Below are 19,478 nucleotides of genomic sequence, written 5' to 3' on the forward strand. Positions count from 1 at the left end.
GATTATAATGACTTATACTGTCTTTTTATGTGTTGCGTTGCATCGTGCCACGTAAACATAAAACCATGTCTGCATTTGTGATCGGAGAAATGACAAACAACAAGCGCTACTCTACACTGCTCAAAACTCGCGTTTGAATCATAAGTGGCAAATCCTTTAAATATGAAAACTTACTTACAGTCTGTGAGTCAGAACAGGCGGCATTGTAGTCTACTCTCCCAGGATCAGGAAACAGTCCTCCATAAAATGTGCTGCACACATCTGAATATTTGGGATGAAGTGTTCTGGAACAGTGTTGTAAATACAACTTAACCACTGATTTCTAGTCGTGTCCTCTTTTGGAAGACCAAACAAAGTAGTTTTGCTTTCACAACGAAACACAGCGTCACACACGGCGTGCTAGAGTGAGCGGAGGCCGGCAGACCTGTCTGTCAATCAGAATATATTCAGACAAGAGGCCTGTTGTGTTTTACAATGTTATAATACACATAAACATACTGCACAACATTTATTAACTTTTATACCATTAAAATTGATTCTTTAGTATTTTTTATATTATTATTATTATTATTATTATTAAAACTTTAGTATATTTAGTATATTAAAACTTTAGTTAATCAAACGCTGTATATTCGGGTCAAAGACAAGATCTCTCATTTTGGTGTCCACATCAAATTAAATTAGCAAAAATGATTTTATATACATAAAAAGCATATTAAATGCAAGTTAAGTGTCTGCTTTAATGTGTCAAATAACTTTTCAAAATAAAATAAAATTTCAAAATGCGGGTGAAATAATGTTCCATCGTTTAATGACTCTTGTCCTGAATATGCCTGACAAGTTCTTTTGTTATTTGAACTATTGTTACACTGAATGACATTTTAGTGGATGTCTTCTGTAAATCATGGTAAAAATCTATGATAGTCATTATTTTTGCTCAGGAAAAAAAATAAACAAGACATTCTAACGTACAAATAACATTTAAGCTGTATTAAACGTGTATTGTTTTGATGCTTGAAAACCCCTTTTCATCTTTGACCCAGTTACAGGTTGTTCAAAGTAATTAGCCATGTAGTTACATTTTTTTTGTTTGTTTGTTTAGTATTGTTGAAATATATGCTTAAGGCCTATTATTGGATTGCATCTGTGAAACATCTGAAAGCCATTAAAAGTCTATTTAAACATCAAAACTATCTCATCTTTTGACAATTAAAGGCATAATATGTAAGATTTTTTAATCAAAATATCCAAAAACCACTAGAACAGTGTTATATATTTTGCTGACTTGTGTACTTACATTATCCCAAATGTTTCGAAGAATGTTTAAATCCAGAGAAATAAGCTATTTTATCTAGTGACACGGAGCGTGTCCATAGTGTTATTGTGCCGCCTACCAATGACGTCACAACCCCTCGATTTCCGGTTTTGTTTTGTAGAAAACATGGAAAAACCAAAGACGCTTTAATATGTTGTGCGTTTTAATAGACCGGTGACGACCGCACAGAGTAGCATTATAACAGAACTTTCAAACATATCTAGTATGATAAAACAGCGCTGCTTTACCCCACATATGCACGACCGGAAGGAGTGGAAGTGGTCGACTGTGGCATAATAAAAGCTCCGCTGCTTTCGAGCCGCGTGTCACGCTCATTCAGCGGCCACGTTGCGCTTCGACGGCTTTCAGCCTCACCCTGCTTCATTCTACTACGCTAATAAATCATTAGCTCATCTATGAACATGATTTCTGCCCGAGTCCCGTCGGATTGCATCGGCTGTTGGGATGAAGACCACAACTCCCATGATTCCACACTCAGTCACGCGTCATCAAACTACGCCTTTGTCTATTTGTTCATTTTGAATACGCGCCCTCTAGCAGCGAAAATTGCATATTGTGCCTTTAAATTGCATTTTTCTTTCTTAAAAATGACTAAAATAATTCCCACCTCTGGTTGTTAATGTGTTTCATACACTTATGATCTACTTTTTGAGCTTCTTGAATAAGTGAAGTGTAGTCTAGTATGGTGTCCCATTCTGGGAATTTGTGGTCTGCACTTTTTGCTGGTCATTCACTCTCCCACGTACAATCCCTGCCGGTACAGAGACTTGAATCCGTGTCTTTTGTGTTACGAGTCCAACTCCCTAACCATTAGGCCACGACTGCCTAATGAACGTGTTAATAATCATTACAATCAAATGCTAATGACTCTGAATATTCAGTTTGAGTTTTCTCTCGTCTGGTTGATAGGGCATCCTAGAACCATCTTAGTTTTCTTTAAAACATTTCTTTTTCCCGGCCTCCAAATGTGTTGCTTGCAGCTAAATTGTTTTGCTTTGAATTGAGCAAATTAGAGCCCAGACTTCGCTTCCGTTTGAAATCTGCTTACTTCCACTGGAATGCAGAGTAAAGTTGCTTTCACCATCTGTTGCTGTTGGCTTATTTGGACCGCAGTACCATCATTTCTTGTATTTCTCTCATATTTCCTCCCTAATTTCCTTCACTCAGAGGAGCGATAGATTTAATATGCTGTTTTTGTTTGGACCCCATGTCCAAATAGCCATTTATCAAACCTACAGCACAGTGAGCAAAGCACAGTAGTAAATACTCCTGTTCACACTCAGTATTGAATATATTATCTGGATTTATAGTAATATCTTGCAGCCAGAGTGGCTCATATTTCATAATTATGAATTTGGCATCATGGTGTGACAAGTGGAAAATTGCAAATGACTTAATGATGATGTATAACACATATACGGTGAAACAAGTTGGCTCAACCAACCGTATGTATTGCGGCATTTTAACGTCTTTTAACAAGCCTGTTCGGATGCAACGGAAATCATCCTGTTCCTTTGTTTTAAATCAATCAAGTCAAGAAGGACTGCGCTCTGCTGAATTTGAAAGTGCATTATTGTGTGAAAAATCAATATACTGCAATCATCCCTTTTCTTTGAGCCACTTGGGTGTGATGATTTGAATATCTGTCTCTTATAACAATGTTGTAGAGAGTAATAGTTTTAACATTGGACATATAAAGCACCGTCTTACATATCTGTGTGTTGCTGTCTTCCTCAGAAATCCGGGAGGCATTTAAGGTGTTTGATCGAGATGGGAATGGCTTCATCTCAAAGCAGGAGCTCGGCATGGCCATGCGTTCTCTAGGGTACATGCCCAATGAGGTCGAGCTGGAGGTCATCATTCAAAGACTCGACATGGATGGTGAGGAGACACATGCACAAGACTGTGAATGGAGTGCCATGATGAAAAGACCAGAATAGCTAGCTAGTCTCCCTCAGCATGGGACGCTGATGTGCTGGGGGAAAAGAAAAAAAAAACAGCAGCCAGAACGTGCAAAGTACCGTAGCAACTTTTTAGGTTTTATGGATTGAACTTCAATTTACAATAAAAAAGTAATATATTTTATTAAATCTTTCCCCACCATTGACAGAATTTTCCAGCTTTCTGTATTTTCACTGTTATACGCTAGGAGGCGCTATTACGCATCTTCTGAAAGAATACTGAATGTCTGGATCAAAATATGGCAAAGAAAAAGCAGAAACAAGTGGCCACGTATGTAAGCAGGTGCATAAGTAAAATAACGTGATCATCAAGCATTAAACAGCATATAAGATCATCGTTTTGAATCCGATCCAAAAGTAGACTTTTACAAAAAAATGCAATTTTCTCAGCTTTTTGTTCAAAATGTAGCTTTTTCAAAATGAAACTTACATTCAAGTGTTGATTTAAAAAAATATATGCATGAAGCTAGAAGAAAACGTTTGGTTTTGTTTAAAAGCAGTGGGCCTGTTCTATCTTTTACAACACAATATTTTGGGGACCATGAAAATGTTGTGAAAATGATTAAAAATGTTGGCCGTGGCTGGCAACTTTTTTTTTTTTTTTTAAATGCTGCCAGGGAAAGGCGGGTAGAAATTTAAATTTTTTTTAAACCTGTATAATAAACAGACAACCACCATAAAAACACAGGTGTTAATGAAAAAGCAACATTATACATCAAATATTATCATAGGTAGCTTTTCCACAAGCTGAAGTAAATACTAATATATAGAAGGTGCACAGTTTCACACAAATACAAAACACCATCATGGTAATATTTTAACAACGTAAGATGTAATATAAAACTCTAATGTACACAACTGATAACTAAAGACTAAGAAGAAACAGTTACTTCAGTGAAAAAACATCAAATGGGATTTCTGGGAATGACAATTTGAGATTTTTCACTGTTAAGTATAAGATGACTTTCAAAAACTAAATTTAACAGTATTTTACTGTAAAACATAATATTACAGTTTTTAAAATATACTGTATATAGTGAGATAATTTATAGCATTAACCAATTACAGTTTTTTTTTACTGTAGCATGTTTACACTTTTTTACAGTTAAAATTATGATTTTTTTAATAGTAAGAGACGGTTCATCCAAAAATGTTAATATTTAGTGAATATGTGCTCATTTGCTTGTGTCATCCCAAACTTGTATTCTGAGGAACAGAAAAGAAGAGATATCTCCAAGTTTTTATTTCAAAATATTGTCTTTTGTGTTCTGCAGAAGATAAAAGTATGGAACAACATAAGGGTGTTTTCAATTTTCAGTGAAGTATCCCTTTAAGGAAGCCCGCCAGACACCAATCAGATGCATTTTTTGGTCGCTGTAGGGATACCAAGCACAATTGACAGATATTCAACAAATAAAGAAGCTAAATAACTGTAATCTTTTATTGCTCCAAACTATCATATTCTTCACAATGCATGGAGACATAGGGATTATGCATTTGCTAATAATGAGAACACTGTTCACAGTAGGCATCTTGAAATGAATTGAAGGCGAAAGCGGTGCTTTGATGGCTGTAGATGAAGATGTAGTCTTCAGCTAGATAAAACCCACTCCATGAACTTACACTCAGTCTGACACTAAAAATATTGAAGCTAAAAAAAAGAGAGAAAGAGAAAAAAAATGATAAACTAATCAGTCTGGCATGGAAACTCAGGCATGGAAATTTGCTTCATCTTAATTAATGAGTTTGAATGTGAATTGGCCAGGATGTCAAACTGGAGTGTCACAGGAAAAGGAATTTATTGAATTGCAGTTCACAAATAATAAACAATGACTGTTGAATATTTGTGAATTGCAAATAATCCTTTAACAGAGCAGTTTCATTTAACTACATAATAATCATTATCATTAATTGTCATTGCTTAACTACAGCTGTTTACTCTCAGATATGTGAAATAATTTTGTCTTACCTGATTAGACATGACTATTAACACAGTCATCAAAGCAGTGTCATTTTAATCACAAAATTCTCCTGCCATGGTCCATTACATGTAAGTTAATTTGTTAAAAATATATATATTAAATACGATTAATATTAATTAACAACAAAATTCTGTTGGTGGTATTGATTATTGAAATCATCGAATGTTTCTAGAAATACTCGATTTCCAGGATTCCCAAACTTTTTTCTCCGTCAACCTTTTGACCTAAAATACAGTATTTACTTAATATTTACCCCCTGAAATTTTAAGTTAACATTTCAGTAATGTTCACAGTTCTCCTGATGCTGGTAAGGTGACAAGGCATGCAGATAAACAAATACAATTTTTAACATTTTTAGTAAGTGTTTCATTTAGATTTTGTTTTGTTTTTAAGTTGTTTATTTATTGTCATTTTTCATTTTTAGGATTAAATGAATTATTAGCTTTTCACAAACTCTATTTGATAGCTTTTGATAACATGTTTATGGGTAATTCATATTATTAAAAGACTTTGCAGGAATATGATTTATTTTCATCCCATTTTAATTCTTTATTAAATTCAAATTACACTTCTACATCACGTTGATTCCTCAATGCAAATTTGATTCAATTGCAGGAATTTTCACTGCAGGCATTCTCAGTTCAGTTCAGAATGCATCTAATACGTCACGCTCTGTTTTTTAGGAGACGGCCAGGTGGATTTTGAGGAATTTGTTACTCTCCTGGGGCCCAAACTCTCGGCTGCCGGTATGCCTGACAAGTTCAACGGAACCAATTTTGACTCTGTGTTCTGGAAGGTGATTATTAGCCATTCCTGTCTTATTCCAAGTGACAACAGGCACAAAGTGTGCTGCTTCCGTCTGTCCCTGTCACACACAGAAACCAGATTAGATACACTTTCAATGCTGTCTATGAAATCCAACAAACAGACATGAATCACCTTATGGGAATTGCCTCCTATCCTGTAAACATGAGCCAAATTTGCATATTTGAATACATTTCAGTACAGATATATTGTTATGTGACATGATGACTTTAAGCAAGATTCATTAATAGATTTCATAACAGTCCCTTCCACTGCATGTCTGCGAGTGAGAAGAGCAGAATATCATTTGTACGGACCATATGGTGATTCCCCCAAAGGGTTTGCTTCTCTAATCACAGCTCGCTGCTGGTGCATTTTTTAGCAGCGCGTTTGACCCCAAATAGCTACGGGGGTCTCCCTCGTAAACGTCTCTCTGTGTGATTATGAGTTCAGAGCTATGAATATGTGCATATACTGTATATATATTGTATATGTGTACTGAAATCTAAATCAACCTCATCTACTTTTTTACGAAACATTCCTGGTCAGAAATCCATCAGTGCATGTTGTTTCAAAGGAAAGATACTTGTCTTTGTAATCAAAATGTATGCAAAACAAAACAACTTTCTGGAAAGATGTCCTTCAGTCCACTTTTAATTATCCAATTAATACCTAAAGGACAAAATCATGAAATATGAGACATTATAGAAATAAAATGGGTTGCATATGCTGTTTAATTTTGACTTTTAATAAAGTTTGCTCAAGTTGCATGGATGCATGAAATGTAGTTTGAGCGACTGAATGCTCAGCTGATCGTAACTCCTCCCACTATCAGTTAACAAGATAAATAAGTGCATCCGTACTCACAGACATATGCTTACCCGTCCTCCATCCCCAGCTCCTCCTTATACAGATACATGATCACATAACTGCTTCTCCACAGAGATATCTCATCTCAGCTCACCGTTGCTCAATCTGTCCAATTTCATTTACAGTACTGTATTACTCTGCATGGATTATATAACTGCTGCCTATAAAAAAAATCTGGTAATTGCTTAGGCTTCGGGGGGTTCAAACCTCAGCGAGGTTTGCTTGTGGACAGCTCAGAATCTGAACACTTCAGAGCGAAGCCTGCCACCAAAGTAATGTTCAGGACCTCTACAATAATCTTAATCAAACAGAGTGGTCGTGACTGAACTGATACAAATGTATACCTTTAATGCTTTGGATAAAAGCATCTACAGAATGCATAAATGTAATGCATTTAGACTAATTAAACATCAGAGAATTTCAGAATGAAATCATACGGTTTTGTCTCTGTTTTTAGTGTGATATGCAGAAGCTGACTGTGGAAGAGCTGAAGAGACTCTTATACGAAACCTTCTGTGACCACCTGACTATGAAGGACATCGAGAATATCATCATGACCGAGGAGAATCACATCGAAAATCCTGAGGACTGCCAGGTTGACATTGACAGTAAGAATGTTTTTTCTTTCTTAATGCACAGCTCTGGCTGAAATACAAGTTGAATTATTATTACTTTCCTGTCAAAACCATTTCATAATTTTGTTTAATTTTGTAAGGTGTATAGAGGGGCTAAATTAGAATTTGGTGCATGAAGATCCACCCAAAAATCTTAATATCTTGATCTAGGCATACCATTCAAATGTTTGGGGTCAGTATTTTTTAAATAAATAATAATTTTATTCAGCAAGGATGCATTAAATTAACCAAAAGGGACAGTTAAGACATTTATAATGTTACTAAAGATTTATATTTCAAATAAACACTGTTCTTTTTAACTTTATATTTATCATGGATTTTGAAAAAAAAGTAGTTTTCACAAAATGTTAAGCAGAACAGCAAAACAATTTTTTTTTTCTTGAGCATCAAATCAGCATATTAGATTTCTGAAGGATCATGTGACACTGAAGACTGGAGTAATGATGATGAAAATTCAGCATTGCATCACAGGAATAAATTACATTTTAAAATATATTAAAATAGAAAACACTCAAATCAATGTAGCTTTGGTGAGCATAAGAAAATCGCTTCAAAAACCTTTAAAAAATCTTTCAAATCCAAACTTTTGAATGATGGTGTATGTGTGACATACAAATACAGCTTCTTCTTACAGTAGGTGAAATGCACAAAGACTTGACTAACTCGCAGTTGATTAAATAGCACAAAGAAGACATACGTATGGTTATAATATATTTGTATCATTACTTTTCAGTACATTTTTCATTCACATTCCCCTCAATTCTATCCACCAACTTTCATGGGCTTTCATGGAGTTGGTCGCAATACATCTTAGATTGTCTTATCTGTGAAGGATATTTGTGATGCATAATCGGCATAATACGTTTGGAATTTCCCTACACTCTTAAAAATAAAGGTGCTTCACGATGCCATAGAAGAACCTTTTTGTCTAAATGGTTCCATAAAGAAGCTTTAACATCTGAAAAACCTTTCTGTTTCACAAAAGGTTCTTTGTGGCGAAATAAGGTTCTTCAGATTACAAAAACGCAAGAAAGAGATGGTTCTTTAAAGAACCTTTGACTGAATGGTTCTTTGTGGAACCAAAAATGGTTCTTCTATGGCATCGCTTGAAGAACCTTTTGAAGCACCTTTATTTTTAAGAGTGTATGCTGCCTAAAAGATTGCCTAGGCATGCATCTCACTAGGTTTTGGAAAGGAGATGTGGTTTCTTGCAATCCTACATATTTATAAACTTTTTTTGGCGAAGATACTATCTTTCAAACACTTTTTGGTCACAATGCACACGCAAACTGGAGCAGCTTAAAAGTTCATTTTATTTAGATGAAATCCAAATATTGTGACTGAAATATTTTTGAGATGAGCTACAGCTTCCACTGGACAGAATTTTTCATATTTGACAGCAAATCGAGTTACTGTCTTCCGCCATTTTGGAGAGTATCACAACGGATACGCACGCTTTACACTAAGTGTAAACAACGCTGATTACGCAGACTACGTTAATGCACGCGCTTTACCCCCTAACGTAAACAACGCCGATTACGTTTTTGGGTACTCTCCAAAATGGCAGAAGACGTAACTCGGGGGAGAAGAATTGTTAAATAAATTATGTTATTTTTGTTTTCTTTGTGCACAAAAAGTTTTCTCGTAGCTACGCAAAATTTGAAGTTGAACCACTGATGTCACATGGATTATTTTACAGATCTCTTTGCTACGTTTCTGTCTGGGAACATTTCAGTTGCGTTGCTGTCTATGCAGGGCCAGAGAGCTCTCACATTCCATCAAAAATATCTTAATTTGTGTTGTCTTATGCCAGGTTCAGACTACACAATATTTTTGTCGGACACGATAGTCACTGTGTCAGATTACACGATTTTGACTCCTAAAATCTTGTCGTGGCGCGGACAAGAAATATGTCAGACTACACGTTGCTTCCCGACCATTCATCACGTGCCGTCTTTAACGACGCGCGTGATGTCATCGAGAAGGCGGAACTAGCGACTGACTTCCGAAAACAAGAGTGTAAACATTGCTGAAGCGCTTCCACTATAGTTCCCCACGACACCCTACGTCAAGCAAATCGTGGCAAAATCGGGCTAAAATTTTGCCATGATTATGGGTTTTGAACGACATGAGGGTGAGTAATTAATGACAGAATTTTAATTTTGGGGTGAACTAACCCTTTAATTTAGCATTACGTCACTTGCTCACCAATGGATCCTCTGCAGTGAATGGGCGCCGTCAAAATGAGAGTCCAAACTGTTGATAAAAACATTACAATAATCCACAAGTAATCCATATGACTCCAGTCCATTAATTAATGTCTTGTGAAGTGAATGTAAGAAACACATCCATCAGGATGTTTTTAACTTCAAACCATTGCTTCCGGCTGAAATACAAGTCCATATCCCATAATATCTGAATCAGGAGAGAAATATGCACAGATCAAGCACCGTTTATAAGTGAAAACAGTCCAAAAAATTTCAAAACAGATATATTGGTGGATTTTCATGTGAGAGGACAACAGAGGACGGACTTTTCCCCTGGACAAAGCGTTATTATGAATTATGAACTCATATTTTGGCCAGTTTTAAAGTTGATGTCTTTAACGTCTAAACAAGACATTAATTGATGGACTGGAGTGGTGTGGCTTATTCATGGATTATTGTGATGTTTTTATCAGCTGTTTGGACAAGTGATATAATGCAAAATTTATCCAAATCTGTCCTGATGAAGAAACAAACTCCTCAACCTGAGGGTGCGCACATTTTCAGCAAATTTAGTTTTTGGGCAAAACTATTCCTTTAAGTGTTTTACAGTACATGGATCAAAATGATTTTCTTTTCACCTGAAATACACTCACTATGCATTTTCAGGCTTACTGTGTAAACGATCAACAATGCTTGGCAGTGCAAATGTAACTGTTACACTTTGCGAACATGTGCACTGTAGTTATCACATAGAGTTGATAATTAGAAGCTTTTGAATTGAAATGACACGACTGGCATGAAATAATACCAAATGATTACGTTAAGACACATTATAAAAGGAGTATTTGATTTCTGACATATCAGGAAATTATTTAATGGTTGTTTTTGAACCAAATCGATGTCCATTTAAGCTTATTACCAAACCTAAATGGATGGTCATGATGTTTTTATTCGTTCGCAATGTAAGGAATATGTGTATTAATATAACCTGAGAGCGAACACTGTGGTATGTCAGTGTTTCACTTCTATTTCAAAATATATTGTTCATATGTCCATATGAATGTTCCATTCGTGACACCGTCCAGTGTTTTCCTGAGAATCATAGCAGTTTGTGTGCAGGTCGACTTGATGATAGCAAAACGGAGTATCTAAGGTGTGAATCATGTTTCAAATATGAATGTCAGGGTTTGAATATGTATCAGCTGTAAGCGTGTCATTCTGTTGAAGGGCATTTTCCAGGGTATAACATTAGTTTTCAATTCTGCCCAGGGCCTGAATTGATTTAGCTGTAAGTTACAGCACCATGAAATTCTTATATTTGGATGTCCAGGTATAAATGAAATATGCAACGGATGGAAACACACAAGCACTATGATCGAGTGACAGTCAAAGAGGAGTCACAGGACAACAATGTACAGGTTTCCCCCATTATGGCACGATTCCTTATTCATTATTAGAAATGGGAAAGCTAATAATGCTCCTGAGCCGCAAGCAAAATATTATGGCTTGAAATAGCAAATTATCTTTAACCAGAGAATAGCTATTATTCAAAACTCATCCAGAATTGAAAAACCTGATAAGAAAATTCTCATTATATCATTACCGGATTGGCTGGTAACCCCGTCTGCTCCAGAGTTTTATTTGTGCTTGGTAAATCAGATCCAACAGAATTAATTATTCACAATAGCTGCTTATTAATAAAAGAGAAATACAAGAAAAGCAGAGCAGTGTTGAATGCTTAGTTTTAGGTGTATCACTCTGTAAAAGTGGCAACTTTCATTAAGGATCTATTTCTACTTGCTCTAACCCTTAAAAGTACTTTTGTTGGTATAACCTATTATAATAAGATTTAATAGATTTATCTTTAATAATACATTAAATACAAAATAAAAATGGTTTTTATCTTAAATTAAATCACTTTTATTTGACCTAAAACCAGTTTGTTTAAATTTAAAGGGGTCATATGATGCTGCTAAAAAGAACATTATTTTGTGTATCCATGAATAAAAACAGTTAATGTAAGGTTTAAGATTTAATTTATTTTTAAATTAATCTACATTTTTGACATTAATAAAACCAGTGAATTTAAGGTGTTACCACATCAAGTAAAATGTTCAGGTTACCTGACAATTTTTGCCGTGCAGTACAGACTTATTTACTTATCACTTGAATACGCTGGCAAAAGACCCAAGACAAATGAAATGCAAACCGATGCCTTTTTGAAGTTGCCTTGTTCGATGCCGACAGGACATATATTTTGACTAAAAGCTTCTTTATCTTAAGCTTCATTACGCTCGTTACTGGGGGACACCTGTATATGTATCTTATGTTCCATTTTTAATTGGAACTTAAATGAAACGTTCAAAATATATGGTTCATTATAATATACATTAAATATTAAACCATATATTATATATAAGTATTTCATGTCTACTTGGAATCATGCAAAAAGGTATCTGAAAAAAAATATATACATTTTTTTATGAGGTTTGTTGTTTGCGTTATCTTTCCTGAGGAGGGAATATTGAGTATATATTTAAATAATACATGAAAACAAATAGGAAATGTGGGTTGACAAATGCTAAGAACATATAACTGTGGATTTTAATGAGAATGTTGGTTTGTGCAAAAGAGGATATTTTTCTCATTAATCAGACCAGTATAGTTTATTATCTGTAGAGCACTTTAGTAGCCAATATTTTCGCATTGAAGTCACTTTTATTATAGCCAGATTTTTTTTGAATTACATAAATTATCAAGATGTTTATGTTTGTAAGACTGGACCGATACATGTAGAGCGTCATTATTTTTATCAGAGAGATGGCAATATATGACACAGGCTTTATTCGAGATGTGAACCACATTTCTGTGTTTTTCTAAAGAGACGCACAAAAATTCTGCTCACATTAGTTTATGTAAACAAGTATTTGGCCGTGCTTCGGCCTGTTTCCATACTTGAAACGTAGAGCGTGTTGAATGTTGTCCTGTGACATTTCTTACTTTGCCTTATGCTGTTTTTTTAAATGATCATAAAGAATATTGTTTACGGTGATGGCATTTCTATGATATTCCTATCAGGTCTGAATATACTTCTGTTCGGGATGAACTATTTTTGAATGTGGATAATCATTGTGCCATACATATGTTTATATGTTTATTAGTGGGACTTACACTCCCTTGTGAAGTGTGTTTACCGAGTGCACAAATGTATGTATCCACCTGTGACATTGTACTGTATTCCAAATCAATAAAGATAATACCAAACTAAACCGGAAGAAGAGGCTTAAAAACAATTATTTCTCTCCTACAAACAGTTTAATACGGTGTCTGCACTGCAAACTAACAACTTGTTACTAAACCACAAAACTAGAATGGTCTTCACTGGTTTTGTTGCGTCATCTTGTTTCTAATGCAGTGTACATGTACGGTTTTTACATGTTTAAAAGACAGAGCCTGAAATTATTTGATATGTTTCGTATTTATTTATCTTTTTGCCTTTTTCCAAAACCAATGATAAGTGAAGGGACAATAAGTTTTATTTATTGTTCATTTTATCAGGGTTATTGCAGGTTTTATTAAGGTGAATGTAAAACTTTTTAAAGACCTTTTTAAGACAAAGTATATACAATTTAAGGGAGAAGGGAACACAATATGTCAATATGTTCTCTAAATGTAAATGTCTAGTCAGTGCACAACGAGTTTAATTAGCAACACTTTTTTCTAAATATAACCTCCAACTGATCTCCATTACGTTTTAATTCATTTTACCAAAATAAAAATAAATAAATAAAAATACAAAAGCTTGAGGGCTGAAATACCTCTTCTCCCAACCACTAGTATAGAAATAACACTGCTTTTTTTGTCTTGTTTTCCAGTGCAAATGTCTAAAGATTCTTAAATTAATATCTATTTACTTGAGATGTAATGTGACATAGAATAAGAAGCCTTGTTTTATGAGAAATTGATCAAATGAAGCGAGTTTATGATTGAAAAATAAAAATTTGCCGGTGGGCTTCGAAAAATCTACTTAATTCAAAAGTAAAGCAAGTTGCCATTCCCCATTGATAGATATTTGTTCTTGTTTTAAACATACACTTCATTTTGTTCAGTTTCTCAGAAATGAACACATTTTGCATCTCAAGTAAATGTATCTTGATTTAAGGATTAGGTTTTTGTATTAGAAAACAAGATAAATATGGAGGTAAGATACTGCTTTTTAGCAATGCATGCAATGTTTTGCAATGCAAACAAAAATTTTGAAACCTTGATTTGTGTCATTTTCCTAGCAATAGGCCTACACATTAAAAGAAAATACAAAATATTTATAACATTTAAAAGAATAATAAATCAATTTTAAATATTGGAGCTAACTCATATTCTAATTATAATTGTCAGTTCATTAAAGGAATTAGATTTGGTTGTTGTAATCCTTTGACATAATCACAATCACAGGTTGCCACATCTGACAGCAGTGACAATAACTAATCCTGATCTCAAAGCAAATCTGACATATTCCGTTTTTTTTCTTGCGAAAATCCCTCTATCTCTGTAAAAAACCTGCCTGTTTACTGATCACAGGTTGTAGATATACGATGCTATCAGTTTCCTAATTCTAGTACACTGTGATACTTTCGATCCAAAACAAGAGTTGCAGACTCTATATCTTTTCCCTTTATGCGGTTTGATTTCTCTCTTTTCCGAGCACACAGAGATTGATAAATTTTTGCCACAGGTGAGTAGGCCTATCGTTAAAGATAACTTTTGATATTCAGAGAGTTAAAGTACAGAACAAAATGATATTAAGGCAGTGATTCATCAGAATAGACAGCAAGTAATGTGTAACTAGTAAAAGTGTTTGTCTGGCTGAACTATCACAGTCATGACGGAGTTGCTTTTTAATTATGTATGTATGTATTTTGTGAAGTCATTGCAGGACATTTGAATCACAACTGAAAAAAAAGTAACAATTAAAAAAGACACCTGACGAAAAACTTGACACATTTTTGGACTTTTATAATGAAACAGCCAAGCGAACAAAACTACATAAATGTTATAATAGATAAATGAAATGTGCACTGTTTTTATTTTATTTTATATTTTTTTACATGATTCCCAATTATTTATATTCACGATTTATAATATTTGTACAGGCTTTACATTTTTATTTCAGTGTAATGTGTATATATGCATATACAGTCTACAAAACTATACATTCTGAGCAATTAGGCCTATAGTTTTAGGCAGTGTATTTGTAGTTAATATGCTACATTCTAAGAAAATATTAGTCATACACTACAGAAAAACTGTCATAAGATAGTGTTGTATAATGTGAAAAGGTGTTAGTGTTTGTAACAATCTAAAATAAAGGCCTATATATATATATATATATATATATATATATATATAAGTTATTCCAAAAAAAATAAACTGTTTTTGGTTGCTTTACATATTGGTCAATTCATGACCAGTATAAGCAACAAAATTGATCCGACTTATTTGGTGTCTGATGGTAAACTAGTGAACAAAGAGATGGTAAAATAACAGAAAAACTGAGAGCTGAAAGGCAATGACTTTAAATTCAATGAATACACAAGGTTAACATCCAAAATCTCTGCATGTAGTAATCTAGAACTCTGTCTAACTCTTGATGGCTGTGCAGTCAATTCTTTGTCATCAGTTAGGAACCTACGTACAGTAAGTGTGCTATTTGATAGCAGCCTTTCCTTTGAAAGTCATGCTTCTAGCATTTGTAAAACTGCATTTTTCCATCTTAAATAGATTATGACCCATGCTCTCAATGTCAAATGCAGAAAAGTTAATTCATGCGTTCATGACCTCAAGGTTAGATTATTGTAATGCTTTATTGGGTGGTTGTTCTGGACGCTTAATAATCAAACTCCAGCTGGTCCAAAATGCAGCAGCTAGAGTTCTTACTAGAACCAGGATGTACGACCAGATTATCCCATATTAACTCTGCACTGGCTCCCTATTAAACATGGTATACATTTTAAAATTTTGCTAATTTCTCATAAAGCCCTGAATGGTTTAGCTCCTCAATACTTGAGTGAGCTCATATCGCATTACAGTCCTTCACGTCCGCTGTGATCTCAAAACTCTGGCAATTTGATAATACCTATAGAATATCAAAATCAACTGTGGGTGGCAGATCCTTTTCCTATTTAGCGCCCAAACTCTGGAACAATCTGCCTAGTATGGTTCAGGAGGCAGACACACACTCTGTCAGTTTAAATCTAGATTTAAGACCCATCTCTTAAACCTGGCATACACATAACGCATGATCACTTTTTTATAATTCAAATCTGTTGAAGGATTGTTAGGCTGCATTAATTAGGACAACCAGAACTGGGAACATTTCTCATAACACTCGATGTCGCTACATCGTAAGAAGAATGGCATCAGTCCATATCCAGATCAGATGGTGGATCAGCACCTAGAGATGACCTCTACAGCCCTGAATGTCAGCAGAGACCATGTCACCTAGACAGATCCCCTGTGAAGACCTCGTCCGCCATCGGCTCAAGACCATGAGAACCAGACGAGTACTCTGCTCAATCTGACGTGCGTTGCATTCTGGAATTAAACCACACCATGCTGGTTTCGTCTGGCCAGAGAAGAACGATGACATTACTGAATGAACAGACTTTAACTGATAAACTGACTGATTTCTATTGTGCTCTTGCGTTATCAGCACACGTTTTTCCTGTTTAACACCGTAAAGCTGTTTTAACACAATCTGTATTGTATAAAGCGCTATATAAATAACAGAGTCCATTGTGATAAACAAGAGACAAATCGAAGCAGAGTGCTGATTCAATGTCAAACTCGGTTCAAAGAGTAAAAATAGATCCTCTTTATCTCAATCTTTTGCTTCCTTGGTATTTTCTCATTTTCAGCAGCACAAACTTTATAAACCGCTTCATTCCACTTGCAAATGAATTAAAACTGTGGGACAATTCACAACCTTAATGCTAGAATGTGGGTGGTTGCCAGGGTTTCACTATGGGGTTGCTGAGGTGTTCTGGGTGGTTACTAGCCAGAGGAGAACTGGCCCCCCGACTGAGCCTTTTTTCTCCCAAGATTTTTTCTCCATTCTGTCACCGATGGAGCTTTGGTTCCTTGCCGCTGTCGCCTCTGGCTTGCTTAGTTGGGGACACTTCATTTCCAGCGATCTCGTCGACTTGATTGCAAAGATATTATTCCAACTGAACTGAGCTGGATGATGACATCATCACTGAATTCAATGATGAACTGCCTTTTTACTGAACATTGAGTGTTTACTATTGTCATTTTGCATTATTGTCACTATTTTCCTATTTTAATGCTATAAAGTTGCTTTGACACCCTGTATTGTTAAAAGCGCTATATAAATAAAGGTGACTTGACTTGACTAGGACATACATATATATGCAGAGATAATATATATTGTTATCTCTGTATGTTTTTGAACTTGGCAGTAGTCTGTCAAGAAGCATTCAAGATTTTAATTAATTTGAATGTGGTACCTTTTACTAAAATGGATATAACTCTTGAACAGAATGAGATATCTTCACCAAACTCAGTACATGTGTAGGATCTCAATCTTTTGTCAAATTAAAAAAAGTGCAGAGCTTGGCCACTTGGTGGTGCTATAAGAGGTAAAAAACATTAAAAACAGCTAAACACTATGCAACCATTTGTGCAATCAACTTAAAAATTGGTATGCAGTGTCTTTGTCCAAAGTGCCACAAGTGTCTATGAGGACATTCGCGTATCTCTAAAAACATGGCCACCATCGGCCAATGAAGTTTGAGCACCTATTAGACAAGGTTTAATTGGAACGACTCTCAGTGAGCATGTACGACTCATGGCTCTAAGGCTACATCCACACGAAGCCAGAGCTTTCCCTATACGATCTTTTTTTTCCCCCTCGTCTCAAGAAATATCTGCTTCCACACGAAACCGACACAAAACGATGTAGTATACCTGCCAGACCAGTATGTGGCGGTGTAATTCTGCCACAGAGATACACTAAAAACGGAGAAGACTTGGACTATGCGCATAAACCTAGTGCGCGGTATACAAATGAACATGGAACGATACTTAATGTCTTAATGTTAGTTAATAAAAAGACAATCGTTCAGTGTTTGCTCATGTTTTTGTTGCTGTTACGTGACGTAGCGGTGTCTGACTAGGGGCGAGACGTGGGCTGATGACGTCATCGTTTCAGAAAATATACGGATTCGCTGTCCACACGAAAACGCAAGGGTGGCGTTTTCAGATTTATCCACTCTAGGACCCGGTCGCAAAAATATCGGTTTTACTCTCCCAAAACGCCGGATCCGTGTGGACGAAACGCCTATACAGTACAAAATGTATGAGTATACAGCTAAAGGCGTCTCTGTGTGGACGGGGTTTAAACGAGATCGGCCAGTAGTTGGCGCTACTGAGTTCTATGCATCTGTAATCACGTGGCATTTCACACATCCACACCATATTCATATCATTTGATAGATATCCTCATACTGAGCAACTTTGCCTCAAGAACCACTGCTGTCAATCAAACCGTTCACTAAATATTCTCAATTATGTTAAAATCGTATTTTTGCGAACTAGTCCTAGGGTTTCGACTGTTATACATTTTTGTCAGGATTCATAAAAAAAAAAGGTTAAAAAAGGTCACATTTATTCAATATAGTTTTATTTGACTTCATATAGCCACCAAAATCCCTGCCGGTACGAGACTCGAACCCGCAACCTTTGGGTTACGAGTCCGACTCTCTAACCATTCCCCACAGATTTATGTGGGGAAGTCACATAAATGTATTGGTATGGGAAATATTGTATAAAATATTCTCTGCAAACCAAAATATACCCTACTGCATTCAGCATAAAAGGACTGTTGTACTATTCATATATGTCTTTCCAGGGTGCTAAGGCACATACTAGGCAGGTGCATGTTCATTTATACTATGAGTAAACCATCAGGATTTCAACCATGAGCTATTGAACCTACGTACAGTACTGTAAATAAATAACCCTGATGGAATTTGATATCATGGGTGCCTGCTATTATAACTATAGGCTGTTAAGTGGCAGCGAGAATCCATCTATTTCTGGTGCTTTTTCCACACACAGTAAGATTCCAGATTGGAGACTGGGGCAAACTTGTGTAGAAATGATAGCACTCCCTATTAATCCTCGACAGGGCCCCATTTCTCTTCTCTTTTCTCTCCCACAGGATATAAAAACACATATTTTCTACCCGGGCACATAAATCAATGTTATCTTGAATGGTTTGGGGGCTAAATAGTAATCAAAAGCCCCCATGATGCTCATAATCCGTCTTCTCATACCAAACGCTCCGATCTGAGCTGCAAAACAACACCGATTATAAACAAAGAAATATTTAATGAACAAATGTCAGGATTTGTAAGGCTGTAATGTGATTTTCAGGGAAACATGTCTAGGTCATATTTCTACTGTTGATTTTTTTATTTATTATTTTATGTTCACAATGGCTACATTTGTTTGACCAATTTTGAAATATTATTAAAATTTTAAATTGCCGTTTTAAAATATATTCAAATGAAAAAATGTATTTTATTCATGTGGCGCTGCTTAATATATATATATATATATATATATATATATATATATATATATATATATTTTTTTTTTTTTTT

General features: G+C 35.3%; 1 protein-coding gene across 1 annotated transcript in view; it reads left to right on the forward strand.

Moving 5' to 3' along the window:
* The window catches only part of LOC107566476 (calcium-binding protein 7-like), a 59,841-nt gene that overhangs the window by 33,839 nt on the left and 6,524 nt on the right, over positions 1-19,478 (forward strand). Inside the window, exons 2-4 of the mRNA XM_016251936.1 lie at positions 3,074-3,217; positions 5,963-6,075; positions 7,411-7,561. Coding sequence (XP_016107422.1) covers positions 3,074-3,217; positions 5,963-6,075; positions 7,411-7,561 — 408 coding nt within the window. The remainder of the gene's footprint in view (positions 1-3,073; positions 3,218-5,962; positions 6,076-7,410; positions 7,562-19,478) is intronic.

This window comes from Sinocyclocheilus grahami, unplaced genomic scaffold (assembly GCF_001515645.1).
Source record: "Sinocyclocheilus grahami isolate Dianchi unplaced genomic scaffold, SAMN03320097.WGS_v1.1 scaffold1078.1, whole genome shotgun sequence".
NCBI classification, from domain to species: Eukaryota; Metazoa; Chordata; class Actinopteri; order Cypriniformes; family Cyprinidae; genus Sinocyclocheilus; species Sinocyclocheilus grahami.